Source organism: Apis cerana, linkage group LG9 (genome assembly GCF_029169275.1).
Source record: "Apis cerana isolate GH-2021 linkage group LG9, AcerK_1.0, whole genome shotgun sequence".
Taxonomy (NCBI): domain Eukaryota; kingdom Metazoa; phylum Arthropoda; class Insecta; order Hymenoptera; family Apidae; genus Apis; species Apis cerana.
The window spans coordinates 10391086-10404289 of NC_083860.1; the positions used below are offsets into that span (position 1 = coordinate 10391086).

The 13204-nt window shown below is 37.0% G+C and overlaps 1 protein-coding gene across 1 annotated transcript in view; it reads right to left on the bottom strand.

Annotated features, from left to right (window-relative positions):
• Nucleotides 1-13204, bottom strand: part of LOC114577190 (zinc finger protein 595-like) — a 16664-nt gene continuing 3460 nt past the window's right edge. The window contains exons 2-6 of the mRNA XM_062079483.1: nucleotides 12478-12873; nucleotides 4494-4727; nucleotides 3847-4134; nucleotides 2416-2580; nucleotides 1-296 (exon numbers count right to left, since the gene is read on the bottom strand). Of these exons, the coding sequence (XP_061935467.1) occupies nucleotides 1-296; nucleotides 2416-2580; nucleotides 3847-4134; nucleotides 4494-4727; nucleotides 12478-12873 (1379 nt within the window). The remainder of the gene's footprint in view (nucleotides 297-2415; nucleotides 2581-3846; nucleotides 4135-4493; nucleotides 4728-12477; nucleotides 12874-13204) is intronic.

Below are 13204 nucleotides of genomic sequence, written 5' to 3' on the forward strand. Positions count from 1 at the left end.
TCAATGGAATTTCCTCAAATGGGACGTGAGCACCTGCTTGTGACGAAATTTTCTCCCGCAAACCGAGCACGTGTACTTGGGCTCCACGCCGCACTCGTATTTCAAGTGTTTGTTCAACGAATCCCTCCAACGATACTGCCTCCCGCAATTTTTGCATTTCGCCCTTTGCTGCTTGCCGCACTCCTCCCGCAAGTGTCGATGGTAAGACGACTTCCAAGAGTACGATTTACCGCACATCCCGCACTGGTAGAGCGCGTAGTTTCCCTTGTTGTCGCGTCTTATCATCGTGGCCCATCCTGAAATCGTAATTTCCCCGTTAGATCCATCGACGTCTCCTCCCCCCCCCCTCCCTCCCTCCCTCCCAAGAAAACGTTCTTGATCGTCAAACGATCCTGCCCTGCCACGTGTCCTGATATTATAATAATAATAATAATAATAACGTCTCGTCCGTCTGATAAGTATCATACAGCATGTTCCGTTTAAATTAATAAATATCTTGGGATAATGTTGGAATTAATATAATCTTGGAAATATGATCGATCGTACTGAGAAAAAACATCGACGAAGACGGAGAGAATGGCGAGTGGAGCGAGTCTATTTATTTCTTTTCGAGTTCTTATTTCACGATTCGAAATAATTGTGATCGTCGTATTTCGGGGATCGATTATTTAAACGAGACATCTTGTACAAATCTTCCGTTCTAAGCAAGAAGCGGTTGTATACAGGGTTGACATTGAGTGAATTGTACAGCGATCGAGCTAATTGAAAGAAAAGAAATACGGAGAATCGTGTCTTTATTTTCAGGTGTTGTACAGAGAGTTGTCAGATTCGGGCCTTGCCTGAACGATGGGTATGGAAGGATCATTGATATTGCGAAATCAGACCTGATCAATCTTCAATCTTCTTTCGATCGTATCGTATTCGAACATCATCCGATTTGGAACAATCTGATTCCCCCTGAGAACTTGAATCAAGAACCTGAAATCAAAATCAAAATGTCGGATTATTGCCGATAATTATTTTCCCCCCCCTAAGTGAAAAATCTTCGGATCTGGTGGATCTGGAAATAGTTTGTAGCTTTTCCTTTCCGTTCGATGCGTAACGCGATACCCGATAAAAAAAAAAAAGAAAATTAAACATTGACGACAGTTTGCAAAAGAGAGAAAAGAAAAGAAAAAGAGGGAACTGAAAACTGGAGATCGAAATGTCTCTTCTTATAAATTTGAAAAGAGAGAGATCTGGAAGAAAGAAAAGTAGAAAGAAAATAAATAGGATCTCTCGATAAAGAATCGGTTCGATGAAGCAAGTAACGATTTGCTACGTGGAGATTCATCTTCCAATTGACGATCAGATATATTCTTCCTCGGATGTTTTCTTCTTCGTTTTCGATGTCGAACGGATGTCGCATCTTCGAATTAATTCGAAAATGTTGTATCTTGGTTGATGGGTTGGTGTACGCAAGACTAAGTGATTTTGGAGAAATTCGAAAAATCTCAAGACATGATTTACCCTTGCAATCGTGTACTTTGATATTTATAATAAAATTATAATAAACTATGATAACAATACACGTTGCGAAACTAGTGTATACGTATGTATTATAACCAAGGCCTCGAGCAAACATTGTTGTCACAAATTTTTCTTTTCAAATGTCGTACAATAATTGTTCAACGTATCACAGAACATTTTTTTTTTATAGAATGAAATATATATATGTGTGTGTGTATATATATATTTATATATATATATTTTCTTTCTTAAAATTAATTTAACGTCGCATTTTCTTCGAAGCTGGTCGCATTCAATGCTCGCTTTTTTTTTTGCTAAAACAATTTGATTCGTATTGTATAAATTCGTTATATCGAATTTTTCTCGCTCCTTTCTCTTGCATCGATAAAGAGAGCATTAAAATTGGCAAAAGACGCCGCAAATAAAAAAAAAAAAAAAATAAAGTACAATTTCGAAACAGAAATAAAAAATTTTCGTGTAAGATCGCATTAATTAAATTTCGAACCTTGCACGTGCCAACCTTGTCTATTAATTACTCGCTATTTAATTGTATGTATTCGATTCACTTGATAAATGTAACATAGTTGCGTTAAAAAAAAAAAAAAAAAGAGAGGGGGAAAAAAAAAATAAAAAAAATAATCAGATAAATGCGCGAAGCTACACGCGTGAGAAATAACGACGATACGAGTATCGCAGGAAAAAATTCTATTCTCTTCTTCTCTGAACTGAAAAAGTGATGGAGTACTAGTTGGAGTGGACAGAAGGATGGATAGATTCTTGAGCGATGATGAGGGGAGGGGATGGAGGGGGAAAGGAGGGTTTGTTTGTTCATTCTTGCAATGGTCGTTCACGATCCTAGAAGGAAAATATGGCCGTGTATCTTCGAGTTGTGCCGTTGAAAGTTGCCCTTTTGCTTGAATCCCTTGTTGCAAGTTCTGCAGATGAACTGAGGCAGTTTACCACACTCGACGATCTGGTGGCGTGTCAGGCTGCTCTTGTTCTTGTACGCCCTATCGCACTTGTCGCACGGAAATGGTTTCGGTGATGAATATCTGTTTCTCGAGCAAGAACCTGCAATTTAGAGGTCGAAATATTTCAATTATTCGATCTAATCTTCGTCGTAAGCAAAAATTTAAAAGCACTTTTTACCCTTAAAATTCATCTTCAATGATGCGTAGTGTGTTATTTAAATAGCCCATTTCCTCCCCTTCATTCATACTACTATTTCTCATACATATACTCTTTCTCTTTCTCTCTTTCTCTCTATCTCTCTCTGTCTCTCACTCTCTCTCTCTCTCTCTCTTTCTTTCTTTCATCGTGTTAATTTATCATATGTAATTTATCATAATAGACATACTTTTGATATTATATAGAAAGTTTTCATATATATATATATCTGTATATGTATATTTATAAGTTTTTAAGCAAAAAAATATGCGAGAAACGAGAAAAAATACATTTTGAATATTGAAAAGAAATATTGGACTTTAATCAAAAGTGAGGTATAAAAAGACTGATAGCTGCGCATATTTAGGTGATGATCAGGTATGAAGCAAATATAAGAAAAGTTATTTATAGAATCTATGATGATTTTTACGTTCTTAAGAAAGCTTTATTTTCTATTTCTATTAATCAGAGATTCGGAAACATATTCAAATCGTACAAATTTTAGAAATTAAATATAAAAGATTGAGAAACGATTATATGAATTCAGAGAATGGGAACATAATTTATAATGATCCTTGTATTTTTCTTTCGTAATTGTAAAGCACCAAACTATTGATTAAATTCTACTTCTATTTGAAGCTTCTCTTCCAGACGTAACAGATATGACGGATGAATCTTCTACGCAGAAATATCTTCTTGGGCAGAAAGATCTTCCTAGAAGAATTTTTTCTATCTTTAGTGTTGCGTTTTGTAATGGATGAGAGAGAAGTAAAGGCGACTTCTCAACAACGCAATCCTGTTTCAAAGAAACGATAAGTAAAAATTAAACGAACGTTTAAATGCAATAAAAAAAATAAATTTCATATTTGTATGAAACAAATTGTCGAACAAATTTATTAAAGAATTGACAAAGTTTATCATAGTTGAGTTCCATATCAGTGTTGTAAAAAGAATAAACCTGAAATCAAAATTAATAGAAATATTAATAGAATCATTTTGCGTTAAAAATGCTGCTTAAACATTCGGTTATTTTCTTTAAAAATACACAGATCGCATCAGCGAATCAAGTGATGTTAAAAGTGATGTTAAAGTCATTAAACTTTATTTCGCAATATTACATCGTATCCATGGCAGCAGAATTTTCATAGAGACACTTAAACTTTCCGTTACTGGACGACGTGATAGCCGCCCCGCTCGGAGGAGACATTCGATGAATCGCAGCCATATGTTTGACCAAATGATGCTTGTGCATGAATCGGTATCCGCAAACCTCGCAACTGAATTGCGGCAATTTTCCGCATTCCACGCGCTTGTGCTTAAGCAGAGACTCCTTCCACTTGTACGATTTCCCGCAAGACTCGCAGAAAAATCTCGTTTCGTTACATTGCTTCGCATTTTCCTTCCCTTGACGCGTTCTCGATCGTTGTCGATTATGCGCCAGTTGTTGCCACATTGATTCTGGAAAATTATGCAAGCATACGATAATGGAACGGTTAATTGAAATAATTAGTTAGTTTCGAGAATGATATCGAGTGTGAATCTGAGTATTTGTAAAAAAAAAAGGATGTAGTAATAATATACTATCTATTTGTCGTAAAGTTCTGGTTTTCTTTTTGAATAAATGTTCGAAGGATCGTTGAAAAACGAATCGAATGGGAAAAATCCACATTTTCTGATTTATTTCGTGAAATAGTAACGAGGATATTCTCGATAAATAAATTACAAAAATAAGAAATTCCCATATTTTCAACGGGGAGCGAGATCGACGTGGAACATCTTGAGAAAGTCAGAGTTTCTCATGTCTTTGAGGCGGCAACTCGCCAAATGCTGCGTCACGTGATGCCTGTGTTTAAACATTTTTCCGCATTGCGGACACGGCACGTTTGGCGTCTTTCCGCATTCGTACCGTAGATGTCGATCGAGCGAACTCTTTTGACTGTACACCTTGCCGCAATTACATACGTGCTTCTTCTGGTTATAAATCGAGACCTGGTTTGGCAAGTTCTGGAATCCAAGCCTCGCGTCTTTCACGTAATACAGGCCCTTGTCATCTGAAATCAGAAATGCATCTTGTGTTAATTATTTTTCACGCTCCGTACGTGAGATTCGTCATTTGTTGCTCGTCAGAAGTCGGATTTAAAACACACTGATTCTTCTTTCTTCTTTCGATAAACTTTTTACGTAAATAATCAAGATGTGCGTGATCCGAAGATTATCGGTTCGGAACTAATCGGAGAAATTCGGGCGAGATCGTGCGAGATCGGGCGAGATCGGGCGAGGTCGGGCGAGATCGACTGAGATCGTGACATTCACGCGAGATCTCGAAAGTTTCAACCAAATGTGGATAATGGTAGGAATTAATATTAACTCGGTAATAATCGAAAGATTCGGTTCTTAAACCGATTCTATCCGATTATTGTCGAATTCATCCGAGTTAAACACGAATCGAAACTTTTGGGATTCTAAGAGCGTCGAATTTTTTTATATTATTTTGAAATTTAGATTCTTGTATCATAGATCGTTCTCGCATATATCCCTTATATAAATACACGCGTATATATTTTTTTCATAAAATGATTATAATTATAAGCGAATAGAATGATACTGTTAAACGTTTATTAAATCTCTGGAGAGATAATAATTTCGCAAATGTTATTTATGAAAAATACAATCGATATTCCTTAACAATCTAATGAAATTTGATAAAACGATGAAAAGAATAATTCTTTTTCTCTTTAATGTTTACAATTTGATGATTTCACATGACGCGACCACAAATAAAGTTTGTCGGTTTTAAAGTTGCAGTTTTTACACTGATATCCCTGGCCACATTCGCCGCGTTGATGGCACACCAATGAGAACAGATGCTTGAAGCGCCTCCCACAGTAGCATTTCAGACGACCTGAAAAAGAAAGTGAAAAATGTGTCACTTGAAGGAAACGAATGGATTTCAAAATTTGTATTTCGTTTGCGAGAGACAGGGTTTCTCCTACTCGTCGCCGAAACAGTAAAATCTGGATTCTTTTCCATTTCCATTTCCATTTCTATTTCCATTTCCATTTCCATTTCCACTTTAATTTCCGTTTCTATTTCCATTTTCATTCGATCGGTAGTTTGAATAAAAAAAAAAAAAATAGACATTATGAAAAAAAGTTTACGATTATGATTCAGAGACGAGACAATCGGATGTTTGATTTTCATGTTAACACTCGTATAACACCGAATGAGAATTTTTTCAAGCGGAAGCAAAGCGAAAATATAACGAGATTCGAGGGGTGGGCAAATCGTTGCTGAATAATTAAATTCTTTATTGTTCGTCGAGTATCCTCGCTAACACAATGGTTATCAGTGATACACTCACAATGGTAATTATATTTTTAAATTCGCAAAAAATCATAAACCATAAAGAATATATCGTATATATGTAACATTTGTATACGCAACATACGATTCCCGCTGAAGTCGCCTGAGCGTTATATATTATACATATGTGTAGGTAATGCTTCGCACTTGTGAATGAACAATATTATGCGATTTGTTCTTTTTTCACTTCATATTTTCTTTCTTTCTTTCTTTCTTTCTTTCTTTCTTTTTTCTTTTTATCTTCTGCTCGTCACTATCATCCTCAGTATTGTTGAAAGTTCTCCACAAACAGAGAAAAAAAGTGTATCGAACGCTTACATGCTAATTATTATCTTCATCGATCTCCTTAAAAGCAAGAGGTATTCTTTTATTTGGGCTATAGCATTTAAGCTTTCAATTTTCTCCCCTTGATTCTCGCTTGTCTCTCCCTTGTCTCTCGAAAAATCATCGATATTCCAGCCACATATGAAAGCCAAACTGATCAACCCTCATCATCGAGGAAAACTACTTCGTTGAACGTTAAAACGCTAATAATCGCTAATGATTTTATATTTCAATGTTTAAAAATTTTTTTTTCATGGAAGAAGAAGAGTCGAATCAATTTGGCTTCTGAATAATTCGATTTTTTTTTTCATCATATGCACGCATAAATTTTATTTACACGAATCATTCTACGTGATTATTGGTTGCGTGTATTCGCGTTTACAGGCATGGCTTATACATATCGGATATTTGCGCATATACGTTTCCGCGCGCATGCGCGATTAACATGTCCAGGATGGAAATTCACTATATTCGGTTCTATTTACATTGCAACCGTCCGGACTGTGTCCCCGATCATCAATTTTCATCGTCAAAAATTCGATCCAAACATAAAATTTAAACTCTCTATACTCGTATTATAAATCAGTTTTCTTCTTTCTCGATTCGCGATGATCCATCAAAATTAGGTACTCACTTAACAATCGAAGAGCCACGTTAAACGATCTAATCGTAACATCCCGAACGTGTTGACCGCACGCAGCACGCGTAACGTTTATTTTTAAAAATAATTCTATTTCCGCTCATAGTGATCCGCCGACACTGCGGATCGATGGATAAATCAAAATATCGCGTAATCAGCCTCGTTTATATATGTATATTGGCACAAATGTTGCAATGTCAACGGAAGTGTATCCTTGCTTATCCGGAAAGAGATTTTTCATCGATGTTATATATACCTTGAGAGATATATAACCGACGATATCCTTCCCCCAGCACCATATTTAAAAATCGATCTCTTCATCCGATTCCCCTTTGTACACCGTCCTATATCATCATATTTTAAATTCAGAAACGGATCTATGCTATTTCGCATTACAAATTGCGTCTCATTTAAACGGGAGCGCGCGTGTATGTGATACACCTTTATATATACCGTGTTAAACGTTCATTATAAATGTACACCTCTCACTTCCTACGATGTTTATTAATCAGTCTTTGCGCTTCTATTACGCTTTAATATTCGTATTTAATATGCGTGCAAAGATTTCAATGACGAACATAAAGATATAGCAAATTGTTTCTTTCCTTCCTTCTTTCTTTCCTTCCTTTTTTTTTTCAATCACGTTAGACACAAGTCTCGTTTTATTCGTGGCAACGATAATCCCGATTTTCTTGTCCCGATTTAACTCTCTTTGGAAGACACGTTCCGTTTCATCCGGGTCGTCGGGCTGAAGAAAGCAAAGAAGAATCTCTTTTTTCGAACTTTCTCACTGTACTTTTTTCTCATTCTGATCTTTGGTAAAACGCTAAAATGCTTCGTTTTCTAAAAATATAATTTCAGCAAATTTTCGATTACATTCCTCGAAATGATAAACGACGAAATGATGATGTTCACGCAGATCGTGTCGTCCGCGATAATTTTTAATCTCTTCCGAACATAAACAATCTTGCAATTCTCCAATCCAGATCTAAGACAGAGGAAAACTACGATCTCTTGAAGCTATTACAAAATTATTTACTATCCTTCTCGAATATATGAATCACACCTGAATTTTAGAATTCCATATTCAGATCCATTATCCTCGTGACGGCTAATCAACTTTCTATTCTCTGATCGATCACCAATCTCATTCGAAAGTATATACGTCCACGTTCCCGCGTATTTTTTGCGGGGACTAGTAATATTCGGATACGAAAATTCGCACACGACAGAGGAGAACAATAACGTTCTACTCGACCCGGAAACCGTAACGTTCCGTTCGTGTTTTGAGGCACATAATGTCGGGCTCGCGGAGCATGCGAGCGCGTGTTAAAAAAATTTCATCGAATTGCCGGAAAAGTTCGCAAAGAAGCTTGCGAAGAAACGGAAGAAGAGGGCGCTGGTGCGAAGAGGGCGCGCCGATTTGAAAAATTCAATAAATCGTGCGGGTTCGGCGCAAATAATTTTGCGCCGAATGGAAGCGTTCAAGATGCCAAGATTCGAGACCAAGAGCCGAGAACAAGAACGAGCGCGTGGAAGCCGAGAGGTTTTTTTTTTTTTTTTTTTCTTTCACACAGGTTTTGTCGTTCGTTAGAAATTCGTCTCGCCGATCTGATTTTTATCTTTCCAACGGAATCTTTCTTTTACAGAGGTGGAAAGATTCGCGAGGATTGGAATCGATTTCGACCACGGAAACCTTCGTAATTTCGTAATGGACAAGAAACGTACGGACGAGTATAGCGGAAGGAGCGACGACAAATCCGAAAAAATTGAACGACCTAGGAATCACGATCGTCGTCGATGATCTACATCTATATTCTATATATTATTTAATAGTAAGATTTAAGGTTTAAGTCGTTTCCGAGACGAGATCAGGCAAAAGGATTAAAGACCTTGGAACCACAGGTCGCGAGAAAAATGCACGGAAAGAGAGTAATAATGAGGAGGAGAATATAAAGAGAGAGAAAGAGAGAGAGAGAGAGAGAGAGAGAGAGAGAGAGAGAGAAAGAGAGAGAGTAAAAAGTTTGGCTAAAGTTTACGTCTTTTTTTAAAGGATAAATACGAGATTCAACGTTTCTATAGAACGCTTTATCGATACGCTTCTTCGCTGAGTAGCGCGGTTGGCCGGTGAACGAATCATCATCGAGTTTCGACTTGACTAGAATTTTGCTCGAAATTAATTCTTCGTCGAATCTTTGGTCCTTGATCGAGGATTCTCCCGAGATTCGTTTAGATCTCGAAATTCGTTCGAAGTTGTTTGCGCAAAATTATGATTAAGAATCCGAGATATTCCGTATTGTCCTCGATGACAGACGGAACGTGTGATTTGGCTCACGGGTATTATCTTTTCAAAATAATATTTTTCCACGCACAATTTATTCGACGAATCGAATCATCGCCTTTTTTTCTCTCCTCGTATATATTATCGACTCGCGTCGAATGATTCAAAATCGATCAAATTAATCCTTTTATCGAGCGAATCTCTTTCATGCAGAATTCAATATCCGTTTCAAAACGGAAATTAAATCAAATCGTCTAGATTCTTCGTTTCATCTCGATTCTCCAGACTACTAATTTACACGCTTTGACCAGACTTCATAGCTTCGTTTGCACACGTCGATTCGTCGAACTATACGATGACTAATATTATCATTCGAACGATATTAATCGAGAAATATTTAATCCATTTGCGTAATCGTTAAGGTTATCACAGAGATCCTCGCGCGATAAAAAAAATCGAACTCGATGGATCCGCTTTTCAGGCCAAGCCTCGGCGCTTGGAAAGACACGTTTCTCCTTCTTCGATCGTACCACGTACGACTTACATCTTACGTCATCGTCATAAACTTACTATATGCAATAATGTATAATATGTATATATATATAATATGTATATATATATTGTATAATATATTATATATATATAATATATATATATATTTTTTTGATTTAAATAGATCCTCTATCTTGGGGTATTATTCTACGTTTAGGTAGCGAAACCGTTTAGAGCCCCCCTCCCCGTCCCATCCCCTTTTCTCTACTAAACTAGACGATTCTATTGATTCGAACGAACGTAACCAATGCAAACTTCCATCGAACGAAATCGAGATGGAAAAAAAAAAATCATCCTTCTTTCATCCGATTTAGTACGTTCGATCGTTTCGTTTTTCTGATTCTGCGAATCTACAATCTTACGATATTCGAGAAAAAATATACAACTTTCGATCGTGTATGCGATGACATCGAATTTTTTTTCATAATAAAGCTTCTATATTTTCCCTCTCTCCTCGCCATTTTTTATCACGAAAACAACGATACGATTTTTCGAATCGTTCTTTCGATTTTTTCTTTTATATTTCGAATCGCAAAAGTTAATAAGTTAATTTCCTTCTCTCACGGATCGTGTTTTAAACCCCACTCCCCCCTCCCTGCCCTCTCCATCGTCAAATTCGACGTGACTGTATAATATATATATATATACACATACACATATATATATATATATATTATAATATTCTATTTCTATTTGACTAGAATTTCCGAACATTGTTCAAACTAAGCTACAGCTCTAGAACTAGGATAACCTATTAATTGGGTATTCTACCAACATCGTAGACTTTTCGTTGCATCGAGAATTTCAATCCTCCCTTCCAATTTTTAAATAAGAGTCAAAATGTCCACCGTGGGTAATAACTTGGGATCAATCGTTAATTCGATCGTCGTAGGCTGGTTGGAATACGAGAATCTCGGCACGTTCGATTGAACTGAGAAAACTTCGTTCTCTTTCACTTCGAGGCGAAATTTAAATTCGAACGAAAAAACGTTTCGACGATTCTCAACTACGACCAATCTAACTTTCCCCCTCGATTAAGATCCTGTCCTGCATTTCGAAACGCTTTCAGTAATTTCTCAAACGCTTCTCTTCTTAACCCTGCCCTATTCTTATTGAGATAAGATAAATTAAATTGTTTCTCTACACAAATCTCTGCTTGGTATACATAGTTCAGAGATGGAACTTTACTAAATACTTGAAAAAGGAAATATATATATATATATATATATAATAGACAGGATATTTTAATCGAGGAGGATAGCCTATCTAAACGTACGTAATTCTCAATTCGATCGACGGACGACGGAATTCCCCTGCCCCGCGAAACATCGATTTCCGTATCCGTGATAGCTCGTATGTAAAAACTCTTGTTTCTCTTACAATTAGTATAAAAATAATTAGGCGATTTAGAAATTTATCGAAGGCTCGAAAAGATTCCGGAAAAATGCTCCTTCTCTTTCCTTCTTTCTATTCCATTTCTCTTTTTTTTTCTTTTTCTTTTTTCGCTTATTATTTCGTCTCTAACCTAATCTCCAAACTACAAACAAAAAAAATTACACGAAATCTTTTAGCCGGTCTTCTCGAGTCTCCTAAAATATTCAACAATGTTTCTCCATTTTATACATGGATTATACAATGGGATCCAACAACGGCTTCGTGACACGATGAAAGACGGATCGCTAATTTTGTTTTTTTTTTTTTCTATTATATGTCAACAGCAGCGAGAAAAAACCGTCTTTTTCTTTTTACCCTAATATCCATTACTACATTTGTTGGCGCGTGAGCACGAAGCAAAAGCAAAAACAAATTCTTCCGAGTTTGTATGACGGAAACGTATTGTCACGTGTATTACGGCTGTTTTTTTCTTCCCCCCCTCCCCTTTTTGTTTCTCTCTTTGTTTTTTTTCGGTTACGTCAGGAACACAACATGCTTGTTATTTTCATTCGGATGATGCATCGAGATAGCACATTTAGATGACGAAAGATTAGAAACAACAAATGAAAAATATGTACGTACAATCGTATGACATGAAATGAAAAGAAAAGAAATAATGAATCAATTGCAAATTGATCGAGAATTGACGCGTTTTCATGGTCAAATGGTTGCAGAATTTGTTTCTAAAGGAAAATTAATTCCAATATTTCAACAGGATTGTTTCATCGGAGGTTAAGCGACACGAAAAATGGTCTTGCGTCGTGATCAAATTTTAACTGCTTAACCGAAATTCCATCGATATCAACGTCTCGTTTAACCTTCGATGAAACTAGCCAATCGATCTTTGGAAACATCGAACCATTATTTTCTTTTAGAACAAATCTTCCCTCCAATGACTTACAAAAATACACGAGCAATTCTCAATACGAGTAATGCCTCGAACATTCTTACGAAATATATATATATATATATATACATTTTCCAATCGGATAATCAAGATTAAAAAAGGATAAAAAAAAAAGAATCTAAAAAAATGGTGATCTTTCAATGGAAAGAAAAGAAAAAAAAATACGAGAAAAACACTTGAACTTCTTCTTGGCTTCTCGATTCAAAGTTTGTCACTCGCTCTCCCTCCCTCCCCCGATTCAGATTCGGGAGTATCTGCGAGGAATCCTGCTCGTTCAGGCTCTCTGATTAACCGTGGTACCGGCCGACTGCGAGGCCACGTGGCGGTGATTAATATGCGCCTTCAAATTTCTCTCGTATTTGGAGCTAAACGTGCAATGGGGACAATTGAAGGAGGGCGCTTTGCCGCACTCGTACAACAAATGCCTCTTCAATATATAAGCGTTCTTGTAGCTCTTCCCGCATCTCGAGCAATTGTGTCGACGATCGAGTCCCGAAACGGACACGCTGCCGATCGACCTGTTATTGTTGTTGTTGTTGTTGTTGTTATTGTTGTTGTTGTTCCTGCCTCCGTGACGGGAGGGGCAATGAAGTCTCGCCCGCCGTTGAGGCGTCAACGGTGCTGGAACTTCATTGGCTGTGACGCGTGACATTCGCCTCGCCCCGTCCGAGCTCCAGCCAAGGCTCGCGAAGAAACCTGAAACCAATCGAAACAAAACGTTTCGAACGGTCGATTAGTTTCACGTGTGTTTTGCTCACGCTACAAAGCTATCTGTATCTGGTACTGGTATTATATTTCGTTGCACGAAATTGCTCTTTACAACGGCGAGGGCCATGCGATAAAAAAGAAAAAAACATTCAAGTTTTCAAGCTTAGCAACAACGAGCATGTCAATGGGAATCGGGGATCAAGGGTGTGATTACTCGGCTAGCTATTTCGCCTAGGAGGATCTTTCTTTTCGTTACTTGGATCCAGCTTAGATTTTTCTTTTTCTAAAGTCTAAGGTTAAGCTCTAAGACTCTCCTAAG